This window comes from Rhopilema esculentum, chromosome 21, assembly GCF_057945365.1.
Source record: "Rhopilema esculentum isolate cy_ngs chromosome 21, ASM5794536v1, whole genome shotgun sequence".
Taxonomy (NCBI): Eukaryota; Metazoa; Cnidaria; class Scyphozoa; order Rhizostomeae; family Rhizostomatidae; genus Rhopilema; species Rhopilema esculentum.
In genome coordinates, this window is record NC_142835.1 from 7,668,507 (window position 1) to 7,693,984 (window position 25,478).

A 25,478-nucleotide genomic window follows, 5' to 3' on the forward strand; every position below is an offset into this window, starting at 1 on the left:
CATTTGGCTTTTAGATCTCATAACAATGATTCAACTAACAATACATCAACTACAACTATGTAACCTAATTGTCTGTGTTGAAGAACTTGGTTTTATGTAAAAGATAACACCGTTGAAAGTTCAAGATGTCCTACTGGCCCTCCTTCTCCTCTTGATATTTGTAATGCAGTTCAGTCACATCTGTTTGAGAAACCTTGATCCAACCAGTTTCTTTCATGTGGTACAAATTGACCACTCCTCCTGAATATGCATCCCTATGTGTGGCATGGTAAATTGATCTCTTACCTAAGTCATATGCTTCCTCCTCTGATAAGTCATATCGATAGCCACTGTCCATTACTCCATATGCATATGGTGATCCTGAGCCTACAGAGAACATGCTTCCTGAATAACGGTCCCCATCACTGTCTACATAATACAGCCCAGGCCCTCTTTTATCCCAGCCACAAATCATGGTGCCCATGCTAAGGCCCATTCCTTTGTATTGATATACTAGATTTGCCAAAAGCTTGGATGCAGCTGCAACTGAGATCCTCTCTTTATTTCTCAATTCATACATCCTGCATTCCATTGCCAACACACGTTCCCAGAACGAGCAGTCTGCAGCCCCACCAGCCATTGTGCCTAGTAAATATGGGTTTATTTCGATCACCTTTTTCACCGTTTGTGAGGCTATGTATGAACCTGCTGTTGCTCTTGAATCTACTGCAACTATTACTCCATGCTGAAATTTGAAAGCAAGCGTTGTAGTACCATGGTTGAGATTGATTCTTATATTCCCTTCCCCTGCCGTGTATTTCTTGAGGAATTCTGCCGCATCTTTCACTGGCGGTAAAGCAAACCTAGTACCAGGAACGCCAAGCTCTAGGGACGGTGATTCTGTTATATCAAACTTTGAAAACAAACTATTTCTGGACCCTATGATATCGTCCGCTGATAAAGAGGAATATTCCCCACATAGACTTGCAGCAGCCATGATACTTTTTTGTCAAATTTAGCGCATGCGTCGTCATCATGACTTGCATTACTCCTTCACAGGCATCTCAAGAACGACGCGAAACTTATCTTCCAAGAAAAGAAATATTCCAAGCCCCAATGCAGTGGTGTTCAGCCTACTATAGTTCGGTTCATGTTTGAAACGAAATCGATTCGTGTTCGACTAGAATTAAATTTCTTTTTAGTTGACCCTTTTTGAGTAAATAAAGACTTGGCAGACAATAGCGAAATTAGGATCACGGTAACCACCCTTTATAATTATGACTTCTATAATTCTGAAAGGGTCACACATTAATATTTTTTACACATTTAGAGGTATTGTAAGATGTTTTTTAAGATTTTATGGTCAAGATTAAAAAACTCTATAAAACATTGCACAAATTAAATATATTTCTGAGGTACTTTTTTGACTTTCAAATGCAGCTGTCTTCCATTGTGTACTGCTAAGCTTTTGATAACTACTCAAAAATCACAATACGTCCTTCAGATAGCCACTGTTATACGTGTTCAGCTATTTTTGGAGGGGGGTAAATTCCCTAACACATTCCCACCCCCGCCCGTAGTTACCATCTGGATATACTGCTCTCTTGTGTCACTTTCTCGTGCAACTCCCTGACTCCTTGATGTGACCTTGAAGTGTTAGCTATTTCATAAATAGTTTCATTTGTTCCTAAGACTGCTTCAACAAGAAGCAAAACATTTCACCTTAAAATTAGAAATAAAACAAATACTCCCATTTTCGTTTTTATTCTTTTATGAAAAGCTTTGCAAACAAACATGACGATGAATTCATTTTCACGTTTGGCGCAACATCTTGAATACATGGAACCATGGAAACAGTTTCTATTCCCGCAGACATTCCCGAAGAAAACAGTTTACAAAACTTCCTTTCTTCTCCGAAGATTTTTTAGGTATCATTTTCCAGGTAAAAACTTTCGGAAAATTAAAACGTTGTAGAATACTTCCAAGCAGTGGATTTGATTGGAAAAAGCGACACCCAATTTACAGACGTACTTTAATTAACGCTTTATGGAAACACCTAGGTAATCAAAGATTGATAGGCCAAAATTCATTATTCTGCTGTTATATAAAATCTTGAATACTTTTTCTTTTTATAGTACCACATAAAAAGCATAAAAGGACATGATATGAAGAGCGTTGTTTCAAACACCTTTCAAATTGATGAATATTTGGCAAATATTTGGTTGTTAGATTCCCGTCGTGTTAGGCAATGTTCGCAGGGTGTTTAAACAGTCCCTCAAAAATAGGTAGCTTATAGGATCTAGGATATGTCATACTTTTATGCGCTGGGGAGGAGGGTAAAGGACTCTTCAAACACCTTTGAAGAAATACCTCTCTTTACAAATGGCACATGAATTAAAAACCACGTCACTTAGATAAGGTACATTTCGATCATCTTCGAATACATACGCTTGCTGGTGTACAACCATCAAAACATAATAGATCCAATATTAGGTACATTAACATATATAACCAACGACCTAAATCTGCAAAAATACCATTGGACATTAAATAGCACCATAATAGGAAGATTCGTCTCCGTCAAGGATAAAAATACTCTTGTTGTCTCTAAACAACAAAAGCGGGGTGCCTACAAATACACATATTTTTACATAATATACAGGGCTATATCTATCTTCTTAGTCTACGTTGAAACATCCAACTTTGTCTTTTTACTTGGGGATTCTTCAGGCTGAAATAAAGAAGACCAATCAAAATGCTGGCAAATCTAGGCTAGAAAAAATGTACCGAAATGTTTCTCCTTTTAATATCCCGATCGATCAAGATCTTCCTCTGGCCTGAATCTTGTTGGCAAGCAGATATTTTAACTATGTTATACTTGGATCGAGCCAGAAAGGAACCTTAACTTCAAGGACACCAATATAAACTTTGGAAGAAGCTTCGGCTGTTGAACATCTTGATGAAATATAAACGCTTTTCTAAGGTTTCTGTATTTTACTTCGCTTAATTTTGCCTGGCATATTTTGGCTATAAAATGGCATTCCCAGGCAGAAATCTCTTCCAGGCAGAAATTTCTACTGCAGTAATAGCAGAAGTACATTATACCATAACAGCACAGATTTCCCCCACCGCGTTCTATCATAAAATGAATAAACATCGAAAATCAAAAGTCGATTGAAACAGTAAAATCAATGGCCAAAATATCGATACTTTCGTGTATCTGTAGATCAATTTAAAGTTAAATTTAAAGTGCATATGAAATGAAATTTGACAAGTTTAGATAAAGGCACACTTTTTATAAGCATAATTTGCTGATTTCAATGATATATGTTGAGGTGATTACTTTCTTGCGGAACCGGCTAAAAATTTTGGTTGAATATCCCATTTTCACATTTTCGACTGTGACAAAGCGCGCGTTTCCGTGACGTCACAAAGTTTGCAAACACGGAAGCAGTTGGCGTTTAGTACACTAAGCAAAACGAGGATCGCTGTTGAAACTACAGTTGAAATAGCCGAAGGGGGCAGTTTCAAGCCAGGGTTCATATCCAATCTTTTTAGCGCATCTAAACTTTCCGTTTTTGCAAAGTTTCATACTGTTTCACCAAAGTACGACTGAAATACGATGATACCGTCTATTAAGGTCTGGGAAGTGCACCCCAGTCTAAAAATAGAGCAAGGGGGTGATATTCAGATGGGGTCTACATCCTATTATTTTCTACGTATCAGATTGCCACCTGTTGCAAAATTTCCTGCTATTGTACCTATTTTTAGCAGAGGCATCAAAATAACGTCGTTAGTGGAGTCATGCGGTATAGCCCAAGGGGGCGATTTTCAGTTGGGTTCTATATCCTATCCTTTTCAGCGTATCAAATTATCCTATATTGCAAAGTTTTGTGCGGTAGTACTAAAGTACGACTGAGATGCGATAACGCCGTCTTCAAAGGTTCTGGAGCAAAGAACCCCCGTCTGAAAATAGAAAAAGGGGGCGATTTTCAGTTGGGTTCTATATCCTATCCTTTTCAGCGTATCAAATTATCCTATATTGCAAAGATTTGTGCGGTAGTACTAAAGTACGACTGAGATGCGATAACGCCGTCTTCAAAGATTCTGGAGCAAAGAACCCCCGTCTGAAAATAGAAAAAGGGGGCGATTTTCAGTTGTGTTCTATATCCTATCTTTCGTACCGTATCAAACTGCCATCTGTTGTAAAGTTTCGTGTTATTGTACCCACTTCCAGAAGAGATATTGTAATAATGCCGTCAGGGGCTTTGGGCAAAGAACCCCGGTCTAAAAATAGCCAAAGGGGGCAATCGGGTTCCATTTTCTATCTTTTTCAGCGTATCAAACTACCCCTTTTTCCAAAGTTTCATGCTGGCATCACAATTTGCACCGTTGTTTGACAAACAGTCCTGACTAAGTGGTATAGTGTGTTTGTTGTGAAGACTGAACCAACTGCAAACCTTGTGACGTCATTAATTCTTTTGCTTTGTGACTCGCACCGGTTGTTTTTAAACACCCCAAAACAAACTTTCCCGAGCAAATTTTCAAATTAATTTTCGTTTTATATTACAACAACATGTAGAAGTTTTAATTTTTATAAAAAAACTATATATGTGAAATTTCATTTCATAGGCACTTTAATGAAGCATGTAAGGAAGAAATAATTTACCTTTTGTTGTTTTTCTAAGAATTTACAGCATTCTTCTTCAAAAAAGGCGAATACCAAATCACAATCCTGCAATGGCAGAAATCTGATATAAAAAAAGGAAAGGGCAAAACATTTGATAATTAAGACAACAGTAAGGAAGGGACAAATCACATTGGTATATTGGGAGAGCATTGTGAAATTATCTGGCTATTTCAAACTTTTATTTCAAAGCATATAGTGAGCTTCTAAGAAGATAAATTATAGGTGAAACTCAGAAGTAGTAACATAACTGTTTCCATAATCGGGACACATAGAACTTTATGAAAAACTGAAAGAAACTAAAAATTGTAAATTGGGTACACATTTATCATATACATGTAGTGCATTTATTAACTCTTGATAGTAAACAATATAGCACAACTTATATAATATGTATAAAATGTTGTATGTCATTTATACATGCATGGTAAATAAAAAATGTAGAAAACAAAATGCATACAATTAATGCGACAGGCAAGCCAAAGGGAAGATTCAAAACCTTTCATAATTCTCACTTCATGTTATCGACAGATACAAATTTCGACATATTGAAAATATCAATTATAACTTTTCTTATTAGCTTTCAAATAGCAGATTCCATTACATATTCTTATTCAATCTTATCACAAATATGCATTAAAATAGCTTGATAAATCAATAATACCAGACAAAAATTAGAGCCTAAAATAAGAAAAAAGTTAAGGAGCTTTACCTTTCTGACCAGATGGTCGACTGGATTATAAGTATGACAATTTGTTTTGATGAGCACCATATCCGAATAAAACTCTGTAAAATCTTTATATACTCCATCCTATAAGAAACGTCGGGTTGTGTTAGAAAGATTTTAAAACTGTTGAACACGAGCAAAATTATAGTGAAAGCCCTTTTCTGAACAACTTAATCAATCTGCTGTATATATTTCCTGGCAGTAATACTGCCTTGGCATAAAACATTTTTGAAAAATACAAATCAAATGACGAAGGGAAATTAGGAGAAGACAGCAAAATGTCTCTCTGTTCAACAAATTTTTCTGCATAAAAACACGATGCTTCATCAAAAATATAAAAAAGGGAACTTAACAGGAAAAAATAGGATTGCGGCTGAATATTTCAATAACCATTTCAGACAAGCACAGTTCAAGAATTTCGAAGCATCAACACGTAGTTTAACAAAAAATATCTTAAAAATCAGAAGAAATGTTTTTCAAAAGCTAACGAGTATCAATAAAAGATTCAGTCTGTGAGAAGAAATAAAATGTAAATAAACTCAATTTACCTCAAGTTTCTTTTTAACAGTGCTAAAATCCATTGGTTTTTTAATAACTTTGTAATATCCAGGTGCTTCTGCTGGGTTCACTTAATAAAAAAGAATTCAAATATCATATACCATACAAAGCTAATTAAAAAGCATGTTGCAATGCATACTTCTAGGCAAATAAATATTTTATTTGAAACATGCAAACACGCATGTCAATTTACTTGTAAGAGACAAAGAGAAGAAATATATAATTTAGTCAAAGGGGAGGTTGGAGAGAAAGACCTAACCTTACAAAATTATCCTTATACATGTGCCAATCTCATTTAACTTCAAGATTTACAAATGCTACTTAACGACCTTTAATCAAAATCAACTCAAGCATATATTTCTTAGAACTGAAGACTGAAGAGATGACGAGAATGAAAATTTCTTGGGTAGCTTCAAGAGAAAAACTTGACGTGAAAACAAGATACGAAGCATTATTCTCATAATACCTGGTCGTGTAAACCACGAGGCAGCATTCATCTCTCCCCTTTGTTTATTCGGGCCACGAAACCGTGAAACTTTCTGCAGGAGCCTACATAAAAGCAACGGAAACAAATAAAAGGCTGATTCGATTATTATTGTCATGACCCAGGCAAATTTCAAAACTGAGAGTAACAAGAATAATGCATATGATATCCAGCATATATGGGACTTTTATTTTCCCAAGATCCGTTTCATTATAACCCCTTTCCAAGAAACTTAACACTAGGACTCGTTACATTACTAAAGCGAGCCCTTTTTTAATACCTTCTCTCCACAAACGTTCTAAATTCTTGTAAAATATAATAATCGAGCAATTCTGTATGATAAAAGATGATATCAGACCACATAATGAAGAAAAGAAAAACTCCATTCATTGACAAAATGGCAAAGATGGTATCAAACGTTGCCCGGGCAACTTTTTAGCTCTGATGCTCGTTGTACAGAGGTTGTTGTCAACGAAAAGGGAAAGCTAATTTTTTTCAGAAGAGCAAGAAGAATAAATGATGAATTTCTCAACAAATTCCACCCAATAAAAAAATTATAGATTTAAATTAGTTAAGAAGGATAGCAGCCAGTCTCCCTTTAACTCTATTTGGTAATGTAGAAACAGGCGCTAGACAGTTAAGCAAGGTAATCTGCCTTCTTAAAGACTCATTGCTAACAATGAGCCATTGCGCTATGCAAGCATCCCATAATGCATTTTTAGACAGTCTGAAACCAATTTTGGTTAATCCGTAGAAGTTTACTGCCATTTTTCGGATCGTCGCCACGCTCGCAAAGGCCCATTGTTAGCAATGAGTCTTTACCTCTATAAGATCATAGTCTATTACCCAATTTGATTTTAAATATAATATTGCATAAACTAAGTGTTCTTTTAAACAAAACTTTCAAACTGTTTTAAAAATTTGTGTGCTTTATTTTGCAATCATCAAAATCAATTTAAACGCAAAAATCATGAAAGTATAGAGAAGGCCTTATTATGTAAAGTCGGTTTTTAGGTGATAATGAATTCAATCGATAAAGGGCTGTTTATATTGTGTCTGCAGAAACCATCACAAATTGTCCAAAGTCTTTTTCTTCTAATGAAATTATGTTTGTCTTAAGAATCTCTTAAAACCATTTTACTTTATATTAACAACCAATATAAGCTGAAGACCAAGTCTGCAAATTAAATAAAAAACAATTCTGTTAACATTGAATAACAAATACAATAAAAAGACAACTCACGCAAGAGCTCCTTTAACCCATCCAACAGTAATAACAGGAGATGAATCCGACTTTCTTTTTTTAGAACCCCCTCGTGGAATATTATTGGTCACGTGGGACTTCATGACATCATTTCCTTGTTTGTGCAGCACTTCATTTGGAAGGCTAGTAGTTTGTTGTAAAGGTCCGACAGGGGTTAAAAACTCCGTCCCTGGAGCCTTGTTCCTAGGTTTTACAGTTTTTTGTTCAGTCTTTGTCGAGTTTTGATCAAACGAGTTCTGGAAAAATGATCCAGCCCCAGCTGTTGGGACAATACTAGTAAATAACGCATCACCATAATTCGTTTTGATATCGTTATTCAACGTCTGTTCTCGCAGTTCTGAATTTGGGGAGACATTGCGATTGATACCTGACAAAGATGCCATTGGACGCTTGTCGTGCATGCCTTTGTCAACAGGGGATTGGGGTAATTTTTGAGTCGGTGAATTTAGTGGGCTTTTGTAACCAGACGATGGGGAGATAGAGTTAATGTGACTAACATTTGTCCCAATGTGTAAATTCTTAGATGGAGAATATCCTTGGTTAGAAGTCGACGTAAGATCATCAACCAAATGCCTTGATGGAGAATTCCGTTCCTTTGGTGCCGAAGACAAATTCTCAACGTCCACAAACAATGCCCGTTTTGATGTATTTGGCAAACTAATTTGTTGGTCCCGTGAAGGACCACCAAATGACAATGGGCTCTTCCTCGTAACCACCTTTAAACCCGAACTAGCGCCCATATTTGACGGTGATCTTTTATCGCTAACTTGTTTTATTGAAACCTCATGCGAAGGGGATCCAACATGAGATAATACTGACGGTGACACTCGTTTTTCGGTCTCTTGTTGCATATTTGCCTTCATTCCTCCATTAGCGGGTATAAATGCTGCATACACGTTTCTAGGCGAATCGTCTCTAGAAACATCTACAATTCGTTCAGATTCCACAACCTGCGTTTCCATGGGATGCACTTTTGCAGTGACGTCATTTAGAAGATTGACGCCATGTTCAGGCGTTTCCTTGACAACTAGCTCTGATAAGGACGAGTCTCCTTCATTACTGTCAACATCAGCTACTACAGACTGTGAGCTGTCGTTATTCAAAAGACTAGGCCTCCCAAAACTCGTCTTGTTATCAGAAAGAGAATTACTTGACGAAGGTTGCCTTGGCTTGCCATTTCTTGATGGGGATATCTCCGCAAGAGCTGTCTTGCTACAGTCTCCAGGCCTATCAAGAGCACATTGGCTTGGTCCAACGTGAGACGTTTGCCGCTGGTTGGGGATTCCTCCGTCACTCTTTTCACTCCCATGATCATTGCATAAATTTATTGGTGAGCTGTACTCTTCGCCTATTTTGCGAACAATCACTTTGCTTTCCATTAGACTGCTAGTCTGTGGCTCACAATGCTGCACTTGAATTCTCGTTGAAAACTTCTGATCATGTGCATCAATATTCACGATTGCTTCCGGCACACTTTTTTCCGTATCATTAACCTCTGGTGCAGCTAGATCGTCGAGACCGTCAACAGCACCTGAAGAGGATTTCGGAACATCAACATTATTCTTGGAAAATTTTGCTGCAAGATCTGCAAGGAATCTCTCCCCAGCAAGCAAAATAGTTTCGTCAGTATTCTCAAGCGTAGACGTCAATACTCGCGACTTTGCAGTTTGGTTCGGCCTATCGTTAGCTTTTAAGTTGTTCTCGACAATGCTTGTTTTAATTTCATCTACAGGCACACTTTTTTCACTAGAATCTACGTTTTTCAAAGCCGAGTGGCTCTCAGCAGTTTTTGGAATATTATCAATCTCAATTGTCGGCGAAGTGTGACTTTTAGAAGGCATAATATCAGTAACAGTCGATATTTCGCCGTCCACCTTTGGAACGACAATACTGTTCGAAGACTGAGTTGGGCCGTTCTGCTTCGATACAGGTATGGAAGTACTTACAGACGTTGCAAATGACGTTGGTGTTTTACTACTCATCGCGGTTGAGGTAGTAACAGTTGTCGTTGCAGACGAATTGACAGCAGTTGAAGATGCAGGTGCAAAACCTCGCGAATTAATTATACCTAAGGAAGGCTTCACGCATGTGCCAAGATTCGAAGGCGAAACGTCGGTTTCGGCAGGTCTCACTAGCGAACCAGAACTAGACGCAAGAGTTTGCAAGAGTTTAGTTGTTACGGGATTATTTGAGGCCGTGCATTGCACTGACGGCGTAGAGGTTTTCGTAACTGACATAATTGGTGTTGCAATGTATACAGTTTTAACCTGGGTACTTCCAGGGACAACAGTCGTAACGGCGATCATCTTAAAGCCTGTTGTCATAGGCATAGATTTTGCTATTGATACTATCTTTGCACCCGACTGCTGCAGAACATTTGGGATTGAAGCAATCTTCAGCTGCTGACTACCGCTAATTGGCACGTTACTGAGGGCAAGAACCCTCTGCGCACTGCCAGGTTTAGAGGACGTCGATGAAGATACAACTACGAATGGTTTAGATCCAGTATTTGCGGATGATGAATGACTAGCAGTGCTGTTAGATGACTTCTGAACTTGCACCACCTTGACAGGACATGAGCCACTCGAGAGAGAACTTGCTGAGCAACTTGCAATTGATCCACTGGTTAGAGTACTTGTTACAATGGCCAAATTTGGCAAGACTCCACTTAAGCCAGAACAGCTCGGTATGACTGGTTTAACAGGTGAAATAGGTGCCATTGGTACCACTGGAGAATGACAAAAATACAATTATTTTGTTGGCTATGCATGTTTAGTTAAGCAACTCTTAAAAATCATCCATTTACAAAGATAAGGAATTAGTTTCGGAATGGTTAAATTCTATGGTGGCAACGATGATTCCAAGCTGCTACACAAGGTGCTAAACATTCTCAAAAATACATAATTTTTTCAAAGTAAAATTATGACAGCGAGTTATTAACCTTTTCTCAGCTCTTGATCTTAAAAAGCTTTGGCAAAGTATTTCACAACGAATTTTACTCAATCGTCATTTTTCAGGTAAAGACCTGAAAAAAGGGCACTTTAACAAAATTTTATCTGAGGGAATTTTCATGTTTGAGTATTCATGTTTGTGAGTATTGAGTAACCTATGCAAACTTCTCTGATTAAAAACAAAAATTGATAGAAACAAATAATTGAGATCTGTTTTTTAGACTTGAATCAATTATCTGTTAAAAATTTAAGGGTACCCTCGTGTTTTGTTTGGCTGTTTTCCAACTAACAAACTTTAGATAAGCCTACATATAACCCATAGAAATGATGTCATAATGCAACAAATTATTGTAATGATTCCAACATATCGATGGTCCATAGATTAGTTTTGATTGGTTTGCTAGTATGTAGAGGTATGAATAATGTTGGCCTAGGACAGATCGTTTGGGCTCCCAGATAGAAGGAAACAAAAAGCTAACGCATTTTCGAAGACGTTATCCTGCAATTCGGAACTTTTGGGCAAAGTTGGGCTATCAAGAAAATCGAAAGATACAAATTTTTTTTCATTGTGCAAACTTTAAAGCAGAGAAGAAGTTTTTTCATGATTTTACGTGTGCCTTCGTAGGGCCATAGCTTTGGAATTATTTTTATTGCTGGAAATAAGTTAAAGGGAAAAGTTGTTAGGGAAGAGTGAATTCTTAAAAAATTCTCGACCATTCACGTGCATTTTTTTCAAATCTTCAAATTTTTATGCTGGCGCATATATTTTCTGAAAGTTTAGATTACATAGCTAAGGTGAATCCACAAACCTGTAGAAGTTGCCAACACATTCAGAGACTCTGCACTCGGACTGACATTACTAGCACCAAAACCTGATGGACGTTGGATCCCAGTAATAGGTTTGATTTTAGCCGGCTTCGCTTTCGATTTGGCGATCGGTGTTTTGAATTTCATTTTCTGTATCGTTGTTGAATTACTACTAGACGAAACTAGTATCTGTGAGACTTTGGCCTGATGGGTTGGGGAGACAGTTCTCGCATCAATGATGGATCTCTGCTGCTTGAATCCACCATCATTTGCACTAGAAAACGTTCCAGTACTTGTTGGCGACTGCAGCACAGCTTTTGTGATGTATGGACTACTACTCGACCCCAGGCCCTCCGTGGAAAGTGATCTAGATATCTGACTTGACTTCTGCGGACTACGTTGGAGAATCAAAGGCTTCTGGTGGGTGCTGCCATGGCTACCTCCTGGAGAGACTGGTTTGTGCAAGCTAGTGGGCGACAGCAAATTTTGCTTTGTAAGATTTGGGGAAGTGGCAACTTTGTACTCTGATTTTGTAGGTAGATTGAGCTTACTTGGCTTGAGCACCTTGTTGGTTGGTGGGTTCGGCTTCTTCTTCTTCTTTGTCTTTTCGCTCTCTTGAGATTTGATACTCGAAGAAGAGGAGGCTGTAACAATAAACACAACACTGTCAGCAAATGTTGCCAAATACTGACTTATAACTAAGATTCCTTGCACTTGCTTCTTTCTTAAGAAACAAAGAAACAAGTATCATAATTGATATTTAATGGTAAAGTAATTCTAAAAAGGTTCCTTGGAAAATATCTAGAATTATACAGGCCTTCTCAAAGACTTAATAAGAGACACCACACTGAGAAAAGTAATATCACCTTTGATACTATAAAGTCAAAAAATAATACGGGGCTGAATAAATTGTCTTAATAAACTTTGACACTGTTTTTAAGCAGTGGTATAAACCTCCTGACGAAAAACTAAAACCAGGGCACTTTGCCAATTTGGAAAAAATGCAACTGCTATCGAGAAAACTCCCAAACTCACCAAACTCATGAGCGATATTTAAAGCTAAAAAAAAACTTCTTACTTGACAAGCTTCTTGAAAATTCCACCGGCTTACTATCCTTAACTTTCAACTTCTCTTCGAATCTTTCAGAAACTTTGCTGCTAAGTGACACTGAGCGTTCCCTGGTGCTCTGCGGTGCAGCTGTGAATAAAAAGAAGTTGTATATGTTGATGAAATAGAAAATCGATTTCAACACCACCCCAAGTCCCCCTGAAACAGCCCCGCTAACTGATTGCCCACACTAGAAATTGCCATCCCTATTTTGATTATGCTTTCCAACATAACTTTGGTAGACAACTTTAACTTTTTGAACAATACTGCAAAACAAATTCACAGAGTTTGTGACTTTATAGCCTTTCCCCCCAAAACACGCAAGTTCCAGCTTTCAAAACACGATGAACTGTCTAGTAGAGACGTAACAGAGGGGTGTATTGCCGAAATTCTTGTACAAACTGGTACTTGCTGAATAATACTGCGGATGGACACTCATGACCCAGCTTAGATTGTCTTTCCAACACCTTAATATAAAGTTTACCAAACCCACCAGTACATAAACTTTCTAAAGGAGATAATGTCAATATAGCTTAGAGAGTCTTCAAGTCAGTAAAGAATGCATTAATATTTCAAGCCTCTGGTTCAAGAAGTGTATTCTTTGTGAACGCACTGATGTAATTTGAAAATTGAAGAATACGCCGTATTTCTAGGCATTAAGAGTACTCACTTTTCTTGGCAGGCAGCTTTGAGTTTTCGTGTGAAATTGCATTGGCCGTGTGTGTGGCCTTTGCAGTAAACACAGTTTGAGGTACCAACCGTGGCGTCAGTGAAACCAATCTTCTTCCTTCGATTGACCATTCAGTAGCTGTCCCAATTCCGTGCATGCTGCAACAACAACCTCAAAAAGGTCAGGCAAACTACGTCACGACCCATAGTGTAGTGATACAGCGACAACAGGTTTGTAAAGTGGAATATGAGTATATGTAGAGCAAGGGTGTAAAACTCAAGACCTGTGAACCACATCTGCCCGTTGCTACAGCCATACAAGATAATTACTATCAGTTTTTCAAGATAAAGGCCCTGAAAAGTTACTGCTCATAAATAATTTATTTTATTAGTATTTATCTTAACTATTCGTTGCTAATTAAAAAACTGTTTCTAGCGGTAAAATTTATCTAAGGATATAGTCTGGCCGTCCCGATTCAATATATCAAAATCATTCTTAAAAATGAGATTGAATTATCGGGCGCAATAGCTCATAATAATCGCTGCACACCGCAAAATATTTTTAACTGCATTCCGACTTAAGAACTACCGAGACCATGGTTATATTATCTCTTAACATTTTATAGGCTTAAAATACACCCGGATGTGGTACGTAACTAGTTACAGCAGTCATTCATAACTCTAACTACTTCAGATTAGACGCCTACTCCGACTGCAAGGATCATAAAAGCAAAAGCACCTAAGCTTACGCACATGGATCATAGAAACCGAAAAACAACAAAGAAATAGAAAATAGAATCAGAAAAAATCACTGTAGAATAAAAATCAGTTCTTTTAGCTGAGATTCACCATGCTGCAGCTAGGCCTCTTTTATGAATAAATTTACCCCGATCTCCATCGCCAGGGAGCTTAGATAACCAGCCCGTTATTCAGGAATGATGGGCCGCTTAGCAGGTTAAAACATTTCTGGTTGAGGACGGGATAAGATAAGGTTTTACTTTCTTTTTAAAAAAAAGGGATTTAGGTGACCACCAAATAGGCCTCAATTTCTGGCTTCTGCCCACGGCAAATACATTTGATGTTTCAGGTAAACACAGCTAAGTTCAATTTATGCCGGACCAACACACGTGCCAGTATGATTATACTTTACTTGGCGTAGCTTTAAAAGATATCAGTTCAGAAGGTAAAATTTGAAAGCAACTAAGATTGGGAGACAATAGATGAATTCTCAATTCAACGTAGTAGTAAAAAGGGCTTACAGCTGTTTCCAGAGAATTTGATACGATTTTGGTTACACAGTAACTTGTGATAACAATTCATACAACCACGCCCTGTTAAAAACATAAATGAAAAAGGTCCATACCATTCAGCTACAGAATTGAGACTATCATCGTTGACAACTCTTCTCACCTCAGCGCGATGCCTTTCGGTTGAAATACTGATGGAAAAACAGCGAAGTTGTGTTTTCAACTAATTGCAACACAAAGAAATTCTTGAGTTAAAGTTGAGAACAAAGATTTTCAACAGGCACCTTAAATAGAAATTCAGTAAGCTTTATCTGGAACAATCTGTATTGCAAACAAAAAGAGGCGATCAAACTATTACATAAAAATTTGAAACGGTAACAAAGATTTGTTCCAAAAACAAAGCAAACGAGAATAAACTGCACAGAATATTCTAGAAATGATTAAATTTAGCTTCTCTGGACAACAAATTTCTATACCTTCCCAATCCCAACCATTTTGACTAATTCTCGTCATCAGTTAGGGATACCCGTGGTGTTCAAAACAATCCAAGGCTAATTACTAATTGCGATGTAACATTTAAAAACCTTTACCTCAGATGGGCAGCGAGGTCTGCTAAAGCCTGTTTCTTTTCCCTGAATAAAAAAACAAGAAAACTTTTATAGGATTGACAATACCTACCATAATACTTAAAGAGCAATAGTCGAAGTGAAATTTTTGGTAAAACCTTGTCAGTGTTGTGAGTATATTAATTAACTTATATAAAACAATAATGATATGTATATACCTGCTTAGATCTCCCTGGGCCCGAAACGCCGTTATCACAGAAGAGTAGGCTTCAAGCTCTGTCAAGAAATTAAACGAAGTGATAAAATTATGCTTACTAAATAGCTTTTTACGCCCTCTGATTATTTGGAAAAACAATACAGGGCATCACATATGAACTAGTCTGCCACCGACACATAGTCATAAAAAAGACAATCAAAAAATTAGGTTGAAATGACGTATCAAACAGTCTATGTGCGTTTAACATGCTGAGAGCTTGCAAGCATAGCATCTTTTACAACCTTGTTTGGGATTCATTCCTTAACCCTATTCTAAAATCTTTTAGGTTTTGATGGACATTAAAAAACTAATACCAAGCCAACCATCCTGAGCAGATGATGCCAAAATTTTGCACCACTCTCTTCTAGAATATGGAAGTTGTTAGGCTAAGCATGTAGATTATACTGATTGTGTTTGGGCATTTGTTTCCATACATTTGAGTCGAAGTCTACTCACTCTTATCTAGAACATGAAAGATCTAAAAGGAGAGTGGGAGAGACCTGTGACGAAAGGTATGATGTTGGCAATCATAATCTCCAACCTTATACGCCATATCAGCAGGGCGATGATATGTAATATCAATATAAGCAGAAGTACTGGCTTTTATATGGAACCCATTTTGGATGAGCTCTACAATTTTATTCTAAGAATTCTGAAATAACAATTCAAGTCAACTTTATATTATTTTAAAGGGTTTTACTATTCTAAAGAAAGTTACTTCGGGACTTATCGAAATCATTTTTCAAGCTAAAAATGTATAATTAATAAATGAATGTGTACTGTGTTTTTTAAAAAACATGAATGTGTGAAAGAATGAATGTGTACTGTGTTTTTTAAAAAACAAAACAATGACGAATAAGCTAACACGTATAAACAACAGAGTTTTAAAGTGTGACGTCAGCAAACACGTTTTTTTAACCACATAACATAAAAGAACACCATGAAATACTCCCATATATGCAAAATGAGTCAAATATGTCTAAAATTGTGTGAGCTATGACCAATAGAAGATTTGAAATTTGTTAATTGATTACTATTATTTTGGCTCAGTTCATAAAGTTAAGTGTTGACGTCATCACTTAAGAACTCTATGGCGAATAAAAATAACAAAAGCACGATAACTTTCATATCATCAGAATTCTTCCATTCTGCAAGACAAGGAGACTTTTTGTTGGGCATTATTGTCCTCACTAAGATGTCTGAGATACGAATATGACTACCGTGAGCAGTGTAGAACAAGACAACAAAGTAAAATAAATCTGTAAAGGCACTGCTTTAGAACTATTGGGAAATGAAAAACACCACTCCTTATCTTCAGATCGGATCAGTTACAAAGCATTTTATGCTTCAATATTGTAGACATTCATAAAAGTATAAAGTATACTTACAACAGCATTAATTATTTTTGTTCTTTTTGTGAATGGGTTTGAAGCTGAAATCTTGCTTGAAATCAAATATCAAACAAGATTTGAAGCAAATAATGAAAACCACTGGTTTCTTTAATGAAACTTTGTTTAAAAAGTTTTCCTTATTTAAATCGAAAATCTTCTAGCTTAGAAACTGATTACTTATCATATTTAACAACAAAATATTTCATTCAGGTTTATTAACAAGCACAATACAGTGTCTATGTTTGCCAAAATACCAGGGTTGAAAGAATTAAAAACAAGAAAGACAATTTCTTCAATTCAAAGCAAAATAAATCCGATAAGGGATTTCCTAAACAACAAAAAGTTCCCCCTTTCTTACCCTGCAAAACGGAAGGGTAGTGCCACTTGAGAGCATGTTCCAAACTACATGCAAGATCTAATATTCGTATATTTTTTGAAGTCAACAAGACCTAAGAACAGATTGCAATGGCAGGCAAATTCAGGAGTATCAGTTTGTAGTGGTAGTAAGCTTATGAATTTAGTGACTAAAGATATTTTAGACAGAAATAAAAGCATTCTTCTGGACTTGCTAACCAAAAAGTACTAAATTTGTTGGTGCACATGGGTGGTCAATCCTTTGCATGAGAAGCATTTTGCTCCTTTTTTATAACTTTTTCTATAAGACCTTACAAGGCGACAAACCTTTGTTCTTATAAAATGAGACAAATAGTATAATGTTTCGAAAATGTCACCAAAACTTGAGATGCAAATGCCCCCTAGTTAGTGTTTGTACCTTTGTTCTTATAAAATGAGACAAATAGTATACTGTTTTGAAAATATCACCAAAACTTGAGATGCAAATGCCCCCTAGTTAGTGTTTCACTGCTAAATAGTTGCAAAAGATGCAAGAGCCTTGAATCTTAAGGGAGGGGCTGCATTGCCCCCTTTTCTTGTAAACAAGAGTGGAAAGGTAACATGTTTATTTCAAAACAGACTTTAACAGACTTTAAAACCTTTGGAGTATGATGCCAAATTGCTGTAAGGCTAGCGTTAACTGTTCACAGGGAGATGTCCCAACAGCTAAGTGGTCAATAACCCACAATTTAGGAATTAACAAAAAGTCAAATTGTTCTTCCAACCCTTGTCACCTGACATCCTATTCTTTATACTGAGTACACTGATGAATTAAAGCAATGCAAAAAGGTATAAAAGACATCAACAGGCCTTGGAAAGTGCAAAAATAATTCGGTCTAGTTAGTCAGTCTAGATATTAAATTCAATGTCAGCTGAATTGAATTCAATATGAGATGTTTGGTAAAGTATTTAAACCACAAAACCTGCAGGACAAGGGCACTGTGAACATAGCAACAAAGTTTATGATATCTGTTTAATTCTTGTGACTAAATTTGTCTACAAGAGAATCTTATATTTTTGCCTTTACACAATGGTTAAAACAATTTGTAGCATTACTTACTTTTTTATTACCATGCGACATTGGATAGACTGCAGAAAAACAAGTTTTAATACTGACTGGCATTACAAAGTCAGAAATATTTGATATTTATTGGGATTTTTTCAAAGTCTATGATGATGATATTTGTGGTTTAGTGGTTGAAAAGCTTGGTCACAGTTGTAAATCACAATATTGGTCACAGTGATCAACTACATTGGAATCTGCTAATTAATGTTGACCAAGAATTTAGAAAATGCCAATGATTTTTTGCTATCTCATGATATTATTTTGTCTGCTTTTATTCTGCCTGGATACAAATTGTATCCCTAAATCTATAATATCCTACAATAATATATCCTAATCTATAATAACTCACAGAATATACATTATTTTGGCAGTAGAACTTTCAAGTTAATTATCCAATCACAAACATTTAAGTCAGACATTTCTTGCTTTTATTTTGCCTGGATACAAATTGTATCCCTAAATCTATAATATCCTACAATAATATATCCTAATCTATAATAACTCACAGAATATACATTATTTTGGCAGTAGAACTTTCAAGTTAATTATCCAATCACAAACATTTAAGTCAGACATTTCTTGCTTTTATTTTGCCTGGATACAAATTGTATCCCTAAATCTATAATATCCTACAATAATATATCCTAATCTATAATAACTCACAGAACATACATTATTTTGGCAGTAGAACTTTCAAGTTAATTATCCAATCACAAACATTTAAGTCAGACATTTCTTGCTTTCACAGACCAGCATGTGCTAAATAGACTTCATGGACATTGCTGTTTTATATACTAATATAAAAATATCCAAGTCAAAATGATGCATTCGGCTATCTATTCTCTCATTAACAGGCCATTTTGACAAACTGATAATGACAGTCTTCATAAAAAATATCTTCATTTCATGACAAAATATAAAAAGGCAAGAAAATTTGCATAGAAGCAGAAACATTAATTACTTTGCCATGTAAAATGCTTTGGAAACTACATATATGGCTTAAATAAATAAAGCTGACACATACAACACGTAACACAAGAAGCAATGCAGATATTGTTAAATAATGAAAGACTGTATAGGCTGAAAATATTTATAAATCTATTGCAAGAGCTTTGGGCAGGTTATAGCAAGGAAGGCCTGATTTAAATGCAGTCTTCAGTTTCAACTTGCTGAAGCTGTTAGAAAACTGACAGTAAATGGGTGGTTTCTAACTGGTTGTTTTGGGGACATCATCTATTATGAGTATCAATATATACCTATTGTCTATACAAACAACTTGTTAACTCTAAGATTGCCTAAAACAAATCAAGAAACATCTGTACAATCAGCCTCAAGCCACAATAGCTTTCTTTCAATGAAACAATCAGGAATTAGGCTATATATATGAAACACACGCTAAAGAATAGAAAGAAGACAAAAGCTTAGTCCATTTACAGTTTTGAAAAAAAAATAAAGATATATACAAAGAGTTAATTATTAACCACGAAAAAAAATTTTCAAAGCCTTGTAGGAGGTATCCACAAGATAACTAGAAAAACAGGTGTAAAAGAAATGATGAGGTGGAGAAATTATGAGTTCAATGACGAAATTCAAAAAGGCAATAACACTGATTTCTTTAAGGTATTGAATAAAATCTCTTTACATAATTTAACATCTGCTTTAAATATTAGTTTAATCAAAACTTATTTTGCAAATTGAGGGCAATTTTTTGATGGTAAAAATTCATTAATAAGGCTTTAAAAAAGCAAATATTTTCAGACATACTGAAGCTTTTCTTTTGACACTCTATAGGGTGAAAAACAGGAAGTTGCAATTATAAAAGTTGAACTGGCCTATATGATCCGAATATCATATCCAAATATATGTTGGTCTTAGTTGCTTGGCTAGGTTTATAAGGAATTAGAAATATATGACTGGTTTTGCTTTAATTGTTGAAAGAAAATTTAAAAATGTCAATTATAAACATAAGTTCGATGAGAGCAAATTAGAATCTGAAAATGTTGCGACAATACTTCTGCCTGAAAATTAGAACCTAACAACAGTATGGATTTCCTTGAACGAAATACTTCAATACTTTGAAATACTCTTGAAAACATAGTGGTTAGTAGTCCCCTTGAAAACTTAAAAATAATGATACTAGTTTAATATGAATGACTAAAACGATAAAATATTTGACATGTGACATTTGGATGGTTTTTATTCAAATTTGGATTTTGAAACTCACAAGTGGACCATTTTAGCGACATCGTAAGGAATTTGACATTGGGCATGCAGTTCCTTACTACTGCATTGCATTTTCTATAACAAAAGAAAATGCTACTGCTTAGCTGAATGACACGGGCATATCTTTTAAGACATTCGATTCCCTTTTATTGCGTAGATCGCTCACACAAAAGGCAATCAACTACAAAATGCCCACATTTTACCGCCGAAAGCAAGTTAATAAACTTTCGTCCGATATGGAATACATGCTTCGTGACTAAAGGAACAAACTATTTAGCACCTTCAAAGATTGTTTTGAGCCAAATTTTAAATTTGATTTCCCTTAACGCACAGAAACGGGCGAATCTAAACATGGCGGACATTACTCACCAAGCCTCCGTAAAATGCGCTTTGCCTCTTCACGGGTAAGGACTTCTTCGTCCATTCCATCACTGGCCATAGTGGAATTTTTTTAGCCAGGACCTAGCAAAGTAAATTGGTAAAAATGTTACGAGAAATTCGTGTTGGATTATTTGGCATTTCCCTGTTTAAAGAGAACAGACGAAATGACAATGGCGTCTTTAAAACTCCAACAAAACCAAATAAAAATGGCCTATCAAAAACTCGAACAAGGACCGTCAAATCAAGACCACGAAATTAGGAAAACGATAGCATCATACTTCTAAATGCAAATAGAAAAATACTTCTCTTTACTTCAGAAAGCTATAAAAAAATCAATAAACTCTTATTTGTTTTCCTAAAGAAGACATTCGTAAATTTCCCAAGCCTTCCTTACAAAAAGGGCGCTAATGCAGTTTCGCACCTCTTGGACATTGATCCTTACCCAAACCCTATCCTTATGCATGGAACCACACGCTGAGAGGTGCGAAACTGCAATAGCCCCACAAAAAGAAGGCTCGAGGGAATGTTGTGAGAACATAAAGCTACAGAGAAAAGCCTCTATACCTATCAGCGAAATCAAACAAAAGAAAATTGAATAAAATATGCATAACATTAAAAATCTTACCAATAACTCTTGTCACAAATTATCGATCCTCTGACATGTGTTGGTTTTAAAAATACAGAAGCCTTGCTGCCCTTCCATTAGGCCGCCATTTTAGCTTAGATTTCAACTTGCTAACGCATGCGCATCGAATAGAACTGCGATGCCCTTGGAAGTCGCATGAATTCTCACATAATTTATCATAATTCAAATTTTTAAATGCAAAACGGAAGTAAAACATAACCTACTTAGAAGGCTGACTAATCAAACACCTACGATAGATACTTATCGCTTTAATTAACACTCCTTATCAAACCTTTTCGCCTGTTTCTTTATAGTTCCAAGAAACATAGGAAAATTCCAATATCAGCTTCTAACCTTCTTCTTCTGATGTCATGGCATCGGATGTCGTAGGCGGATCATTCCGGTGCGCTCCCCTTCCATTCTCTTCCACTAGTAGCATCGTATGCTTCGACCATCCATTCCTTTAGTTCGGTTTTTTGTCACTAGGACGTTGGCTTTCAAGATGATACAGCATGTTGTCTGGAAAACGTAGCGATGATTACTACCTGACAAAGATAAGCAGCAAATGGTACACACGTACGTTATGTCAGGATTCCATCCTGAGTGATTTAGTAGTTTAACTTTGCTAATCTATGCTACTTTATGTGCATGGTTTATAAGAGTGGCCAATACCATAGCTAGATTTTTATGGAACTTAGAATCAGGAAGCACACATTCACATAGGTTGGATTCTCATATGTAGAATATATGGAAAGGAGTTGAAGGGCGGTCATGGATTATCTTGCTCCTTTGACTGTAGTTTTAATTGCAATGCTCGTGCGAAATATAAGCATACATGAGCCTAAAGAAGTATTTTCTAACAGTTGGGAAGACATGGACAACATTCATCTTGCGAGAGAACCAGCAGCGGTTTTAGGGACTGCGGGGCCAGGGGCAAAAACATCTGCGGGGCCCTTGTTATTTACAATTTCTATCTTCTTTCCTCTTTGGGGGGTCCCTTTTTGCTACCATAAGTGCGGGACCCGGGGCCATGTCCCTCCTTGACCCCCAAACTTTTTTTCCGCATTGTTTGAAGATGCAATACCCGAATCATCTAATGGCTATGGCATCTTGTCATCCCCAGATAGTTGGGAGTGTGGTACAGGGGCAGATTGTAATGCAGGAAATTCATCTGAGACAGCTTTCCAAATGGTTTGGAAAGGCCAACAAAGATATGATACCTTGAAAAAGTACCTTGAAAAGCTAAGAGATTATTAAACTGTAAATTGTATACAAAAATCAGCATCAGAAGAATGGGAATATATGAAATTGACCATCATGAAAACAGTGAACTGAAATATACCAACAAAATTCCTGAAACCTAAAGAGATCTTCCTTGGATGAGCAAAAGAATTAAGAGATTTATAAATAAAAAACAGAGAAAATACAACAAACATAAAGGTCAGGAAGTGAAAAAGCATGGGCAGAGCATCAGCAAAAATAGTTTATCAACAAACACAGAAATTCATGAGAAAAGAAATGGCGAAAGCATATAATGACAACATGAACAAATTGCTTGAAGATAGTGATGAAGGAGCTGAACATAAAACAGGAATGAAGCGTTTTTGGAGTTATATAAAGTCTCTAAGAAAAGATACAGTAAGCATTCAAGGGCTAAATCATCAAGGTAAACTAGTCACAACAGGATATGAAGCTGCTTTGTCAGCACAGTATGAGTCAGTATTTACAAGACCTTGCCAAAGTAACATCCCCTGCAAAGGATATAGCCCTCACAAGACCATGAGAGACATCGCAGTAACAGTGAAAGGTGTTCAGAATCTTCTTGCTGGCTTGAAAACTAACAAAGTCATAGGGCCAGATCTCTTACCAACTAGAATATTAAGAGATTATGCAGACATGATTGCCCCTGTGTTTGCAATGTTATTCCAGAAATCAATTGATACTGGCTCAATACCAAAGGATTGGCAATGTGCAAACATTGTTGCAATTTACAAAAAAGGGGCTAAAAACAGAACCAGCTAACTACAGGCCTGTATCTGTATCATGTGTCACGTGCAAAGTTCTTGAGCACATTATTTACAAGCAAATAATTGACCATCTTGAGGGTAGTCATATCCTTGTTTCTTTTCAGCATGGATTCAGAAAAAGGCACAGCTGTGAAACACAACTTGTTAGCTTTAAAGAAGATCTCGCAAGGCATCTTGATAAATGGGATCAACTAGACCTTCTGATACTCGACTTCAGCAATGCCTTTGACAAAGTAGAACATCAAAGACTGCTATATAAATTGAAGTTCTATGGGATTGATGGCAAGATAAACAAATGGATCGAAAACTGGTTGGTAACACGAGAACAAAGAGTAGTTATAGACGGTATCTGTTCAAAAGCAGTACATGTCCAGTCAGGCGTTCCGCAGGGAACAGTCCTTGGACCACTGATGTTTCTTATTTTCATAAATTACATAGGAGAAAAGATAGGTGATGATACCACGGCCAAACTACTTGGTGATGACTGTTCAGTGTACAGAAAAATTTAAACATCATCAGATGGAAAATCTTCACAGAAGAACATTGATAATCTCCTTGCTTGGTTACATGACTGGAAGATGGATTTCAATGCAGACAAGTGCAAAGTTCTTAAAAAAACAAAGAAGAAAAGTCCTGTAGCTACTAAATACAACATGTTAGGAGAAGAACTTGAGGTAGTTGTGCACCATCCGTACCTAGGAACAGAATTAGATTCAAATATGAGCTGGAACAGCCATGTAAACAACATCACAAAGAAAGCTACAAATGTCCTCAATCTTGTTGGGAGAAATCTTTACATCTGTCCAGAAAAGACAAAGGGGAAAGCATACACTACAAATATAAGACCAGTTTTAGAGTATGCATCTATAGAATGGGATCCTCATCAAGCAAATCATATAAAGAAAATTAAGGCAATACAAAGGAGAGCTGCGAGATTTGTAAGGAGAGATTATGATCGACACTCTAGTGTCTCTGATATGTTAAAAGAACTCAAACGGCCAACTCTTCAAGAAAGGCGTTATATTGCAAGGTCATGTATTTTCCATAAGGCAGTAAATGATAATATTGCTGTTAACATTCCATCCTACATAATGACACCAATACAGCTTCAAGGAAGAAGTCAGCGGCAGCATTGGCGCTAATACCAACACATATTTGTATTAATTTTTCCCAAAAACTATCAGATGTTGGAACATATTATCAATTGAATACAGGCAACTTAAAGAAGAGACATTTAAGACAGGGCCTCCGACGAACGGGGGGGGGGGCGGGGATGCCTTGGCCGCCCCACTTTTTTTGCAAAACAATAGAGTTATTTTCAAAATCTTTTGTCATGGGTGTTAAATTTTTCCTTGGCCCACCCACTTTTCAACCTTTGTCGGAGCCCATGTAAGAGGAAGCTCCAGAAAGAAATTGAACTGAAGAACATAAACGTTGTAAATCCAAGGACGAACAGTGTTCACAGACAGGTCAAAGGATTGCCTTCAACTGCATTTTAGATTTTCTTTTTCTTCTTACTGTAAGATACGATACAGTAAGCATTCAATTCTAACATTCTAACTTTTATCATTAATTTGCATCTGCATTAATTAATAGCTGCCACTGACCAATCCATTACCACAATGCCCCCTCAATGTTCCCTATAATTTCCAGCCCTTTTTTTGATTTGGTCTTGACGACAAACAAAATTGCAGCTTCTCATTTGGCATGTAAATGTTCAGTCTAGTCATTGATCAGTGGCATCTTCTAGCACTTTTTATCTATTAATCTATTATTTCTTGCACTCTAAGCATTATACCGATACTCGGTCCTGCTCAGTATCGATGTAGAAGTAGAAGTAGAAAAAAGTAACTATCATTGTAAAAAACTGCTCAGAGCATATTTTTGAATACTGTGTTTAAGAATCAAGGGGGGGGGGAGCCTCTACCTCTTCACTATCTCAGGCGACCCCCTGACTAGCGATAGTCACAGGAGTGCGAGTAATTCTTTATCTAGTGACCTGTGCGGAGCCAATTTTTTCAAATCGAGGTTATTACACCTCTTGTTATTTCCGAGGCTAATCTGCATAC

At 36.5% G+C, this 25,478-nt stretch overlaps 3 protein-coding genes across 3 annotated transcripts; 1 reads left to right on the forward strand and 2 right to left on the reverse strand.

The window, feature by feature from the left end:
• Positions 1-2: 2 nt before the first annotated feature.
• LOC148957683 (proteasome subunit beta type-5-like) lies at positions 3-992 on the reverse strand. The gene has a single exon (XM_089114949.1). It carries the CDS (start codon positions 974-976, stop codon positions 131-133), a length of 846 nt encoding a protein of 281 aa, XP_088971075.1. The 5' UTR covers positions 977-992; the 3' UTR covers positions 3-130.
• Positions 993-1,797: 805 nt separating this feature from the next.
• On the reverse strand, positions 1,798-21,540 carry LOC135684714 (uncharacterized). Its single transcript, XM_089114947.1, has 14 exons — positions 21,383-21,540; positions 20,746-20,838; positions 15,266-15,323; positions 15,072-15,113; positions 14,598-14,672; positions 13,236-13,393; positions 12,536-12,655; positions 11,460-12,101; positions 7,679-10,427; positions 6,418-6,500; positions 5,942-6,021; positions 5,379-5,477; positions 4,649-4,714; positions 1,798-2,710 (listed from the first exon to the last, which is right to left on the reverse strand). Exons 2-14 carry the CDS (start codon positions 20,813-20,815, stop codon positions 2,663-2,665), a joined length of 4,290 nt encoding a protein of 1,429 aa, XP_088971073.1. The 5' UTR covers positions 20,816-20,838; positions 21,383-21,540; the 3' UTR covers positions 1,798-2,662.
• Positions 21,541-23,987: 2,447 nt separating this feature from the next.
• On the forward strand, positions 23,988-24,551 carry LOC148957684 (uncharacterized). The gene has a single exon (XM_089115046.1). It carries the CDS (start codon positions 23,988-23,990, stop codon positions 24,549-24,551), a length of 564 nt encoding a protein of 187 aa, XP_088971172.1.
• Positions 24,552-25,478: the final 927 nt, after the last annotated feature.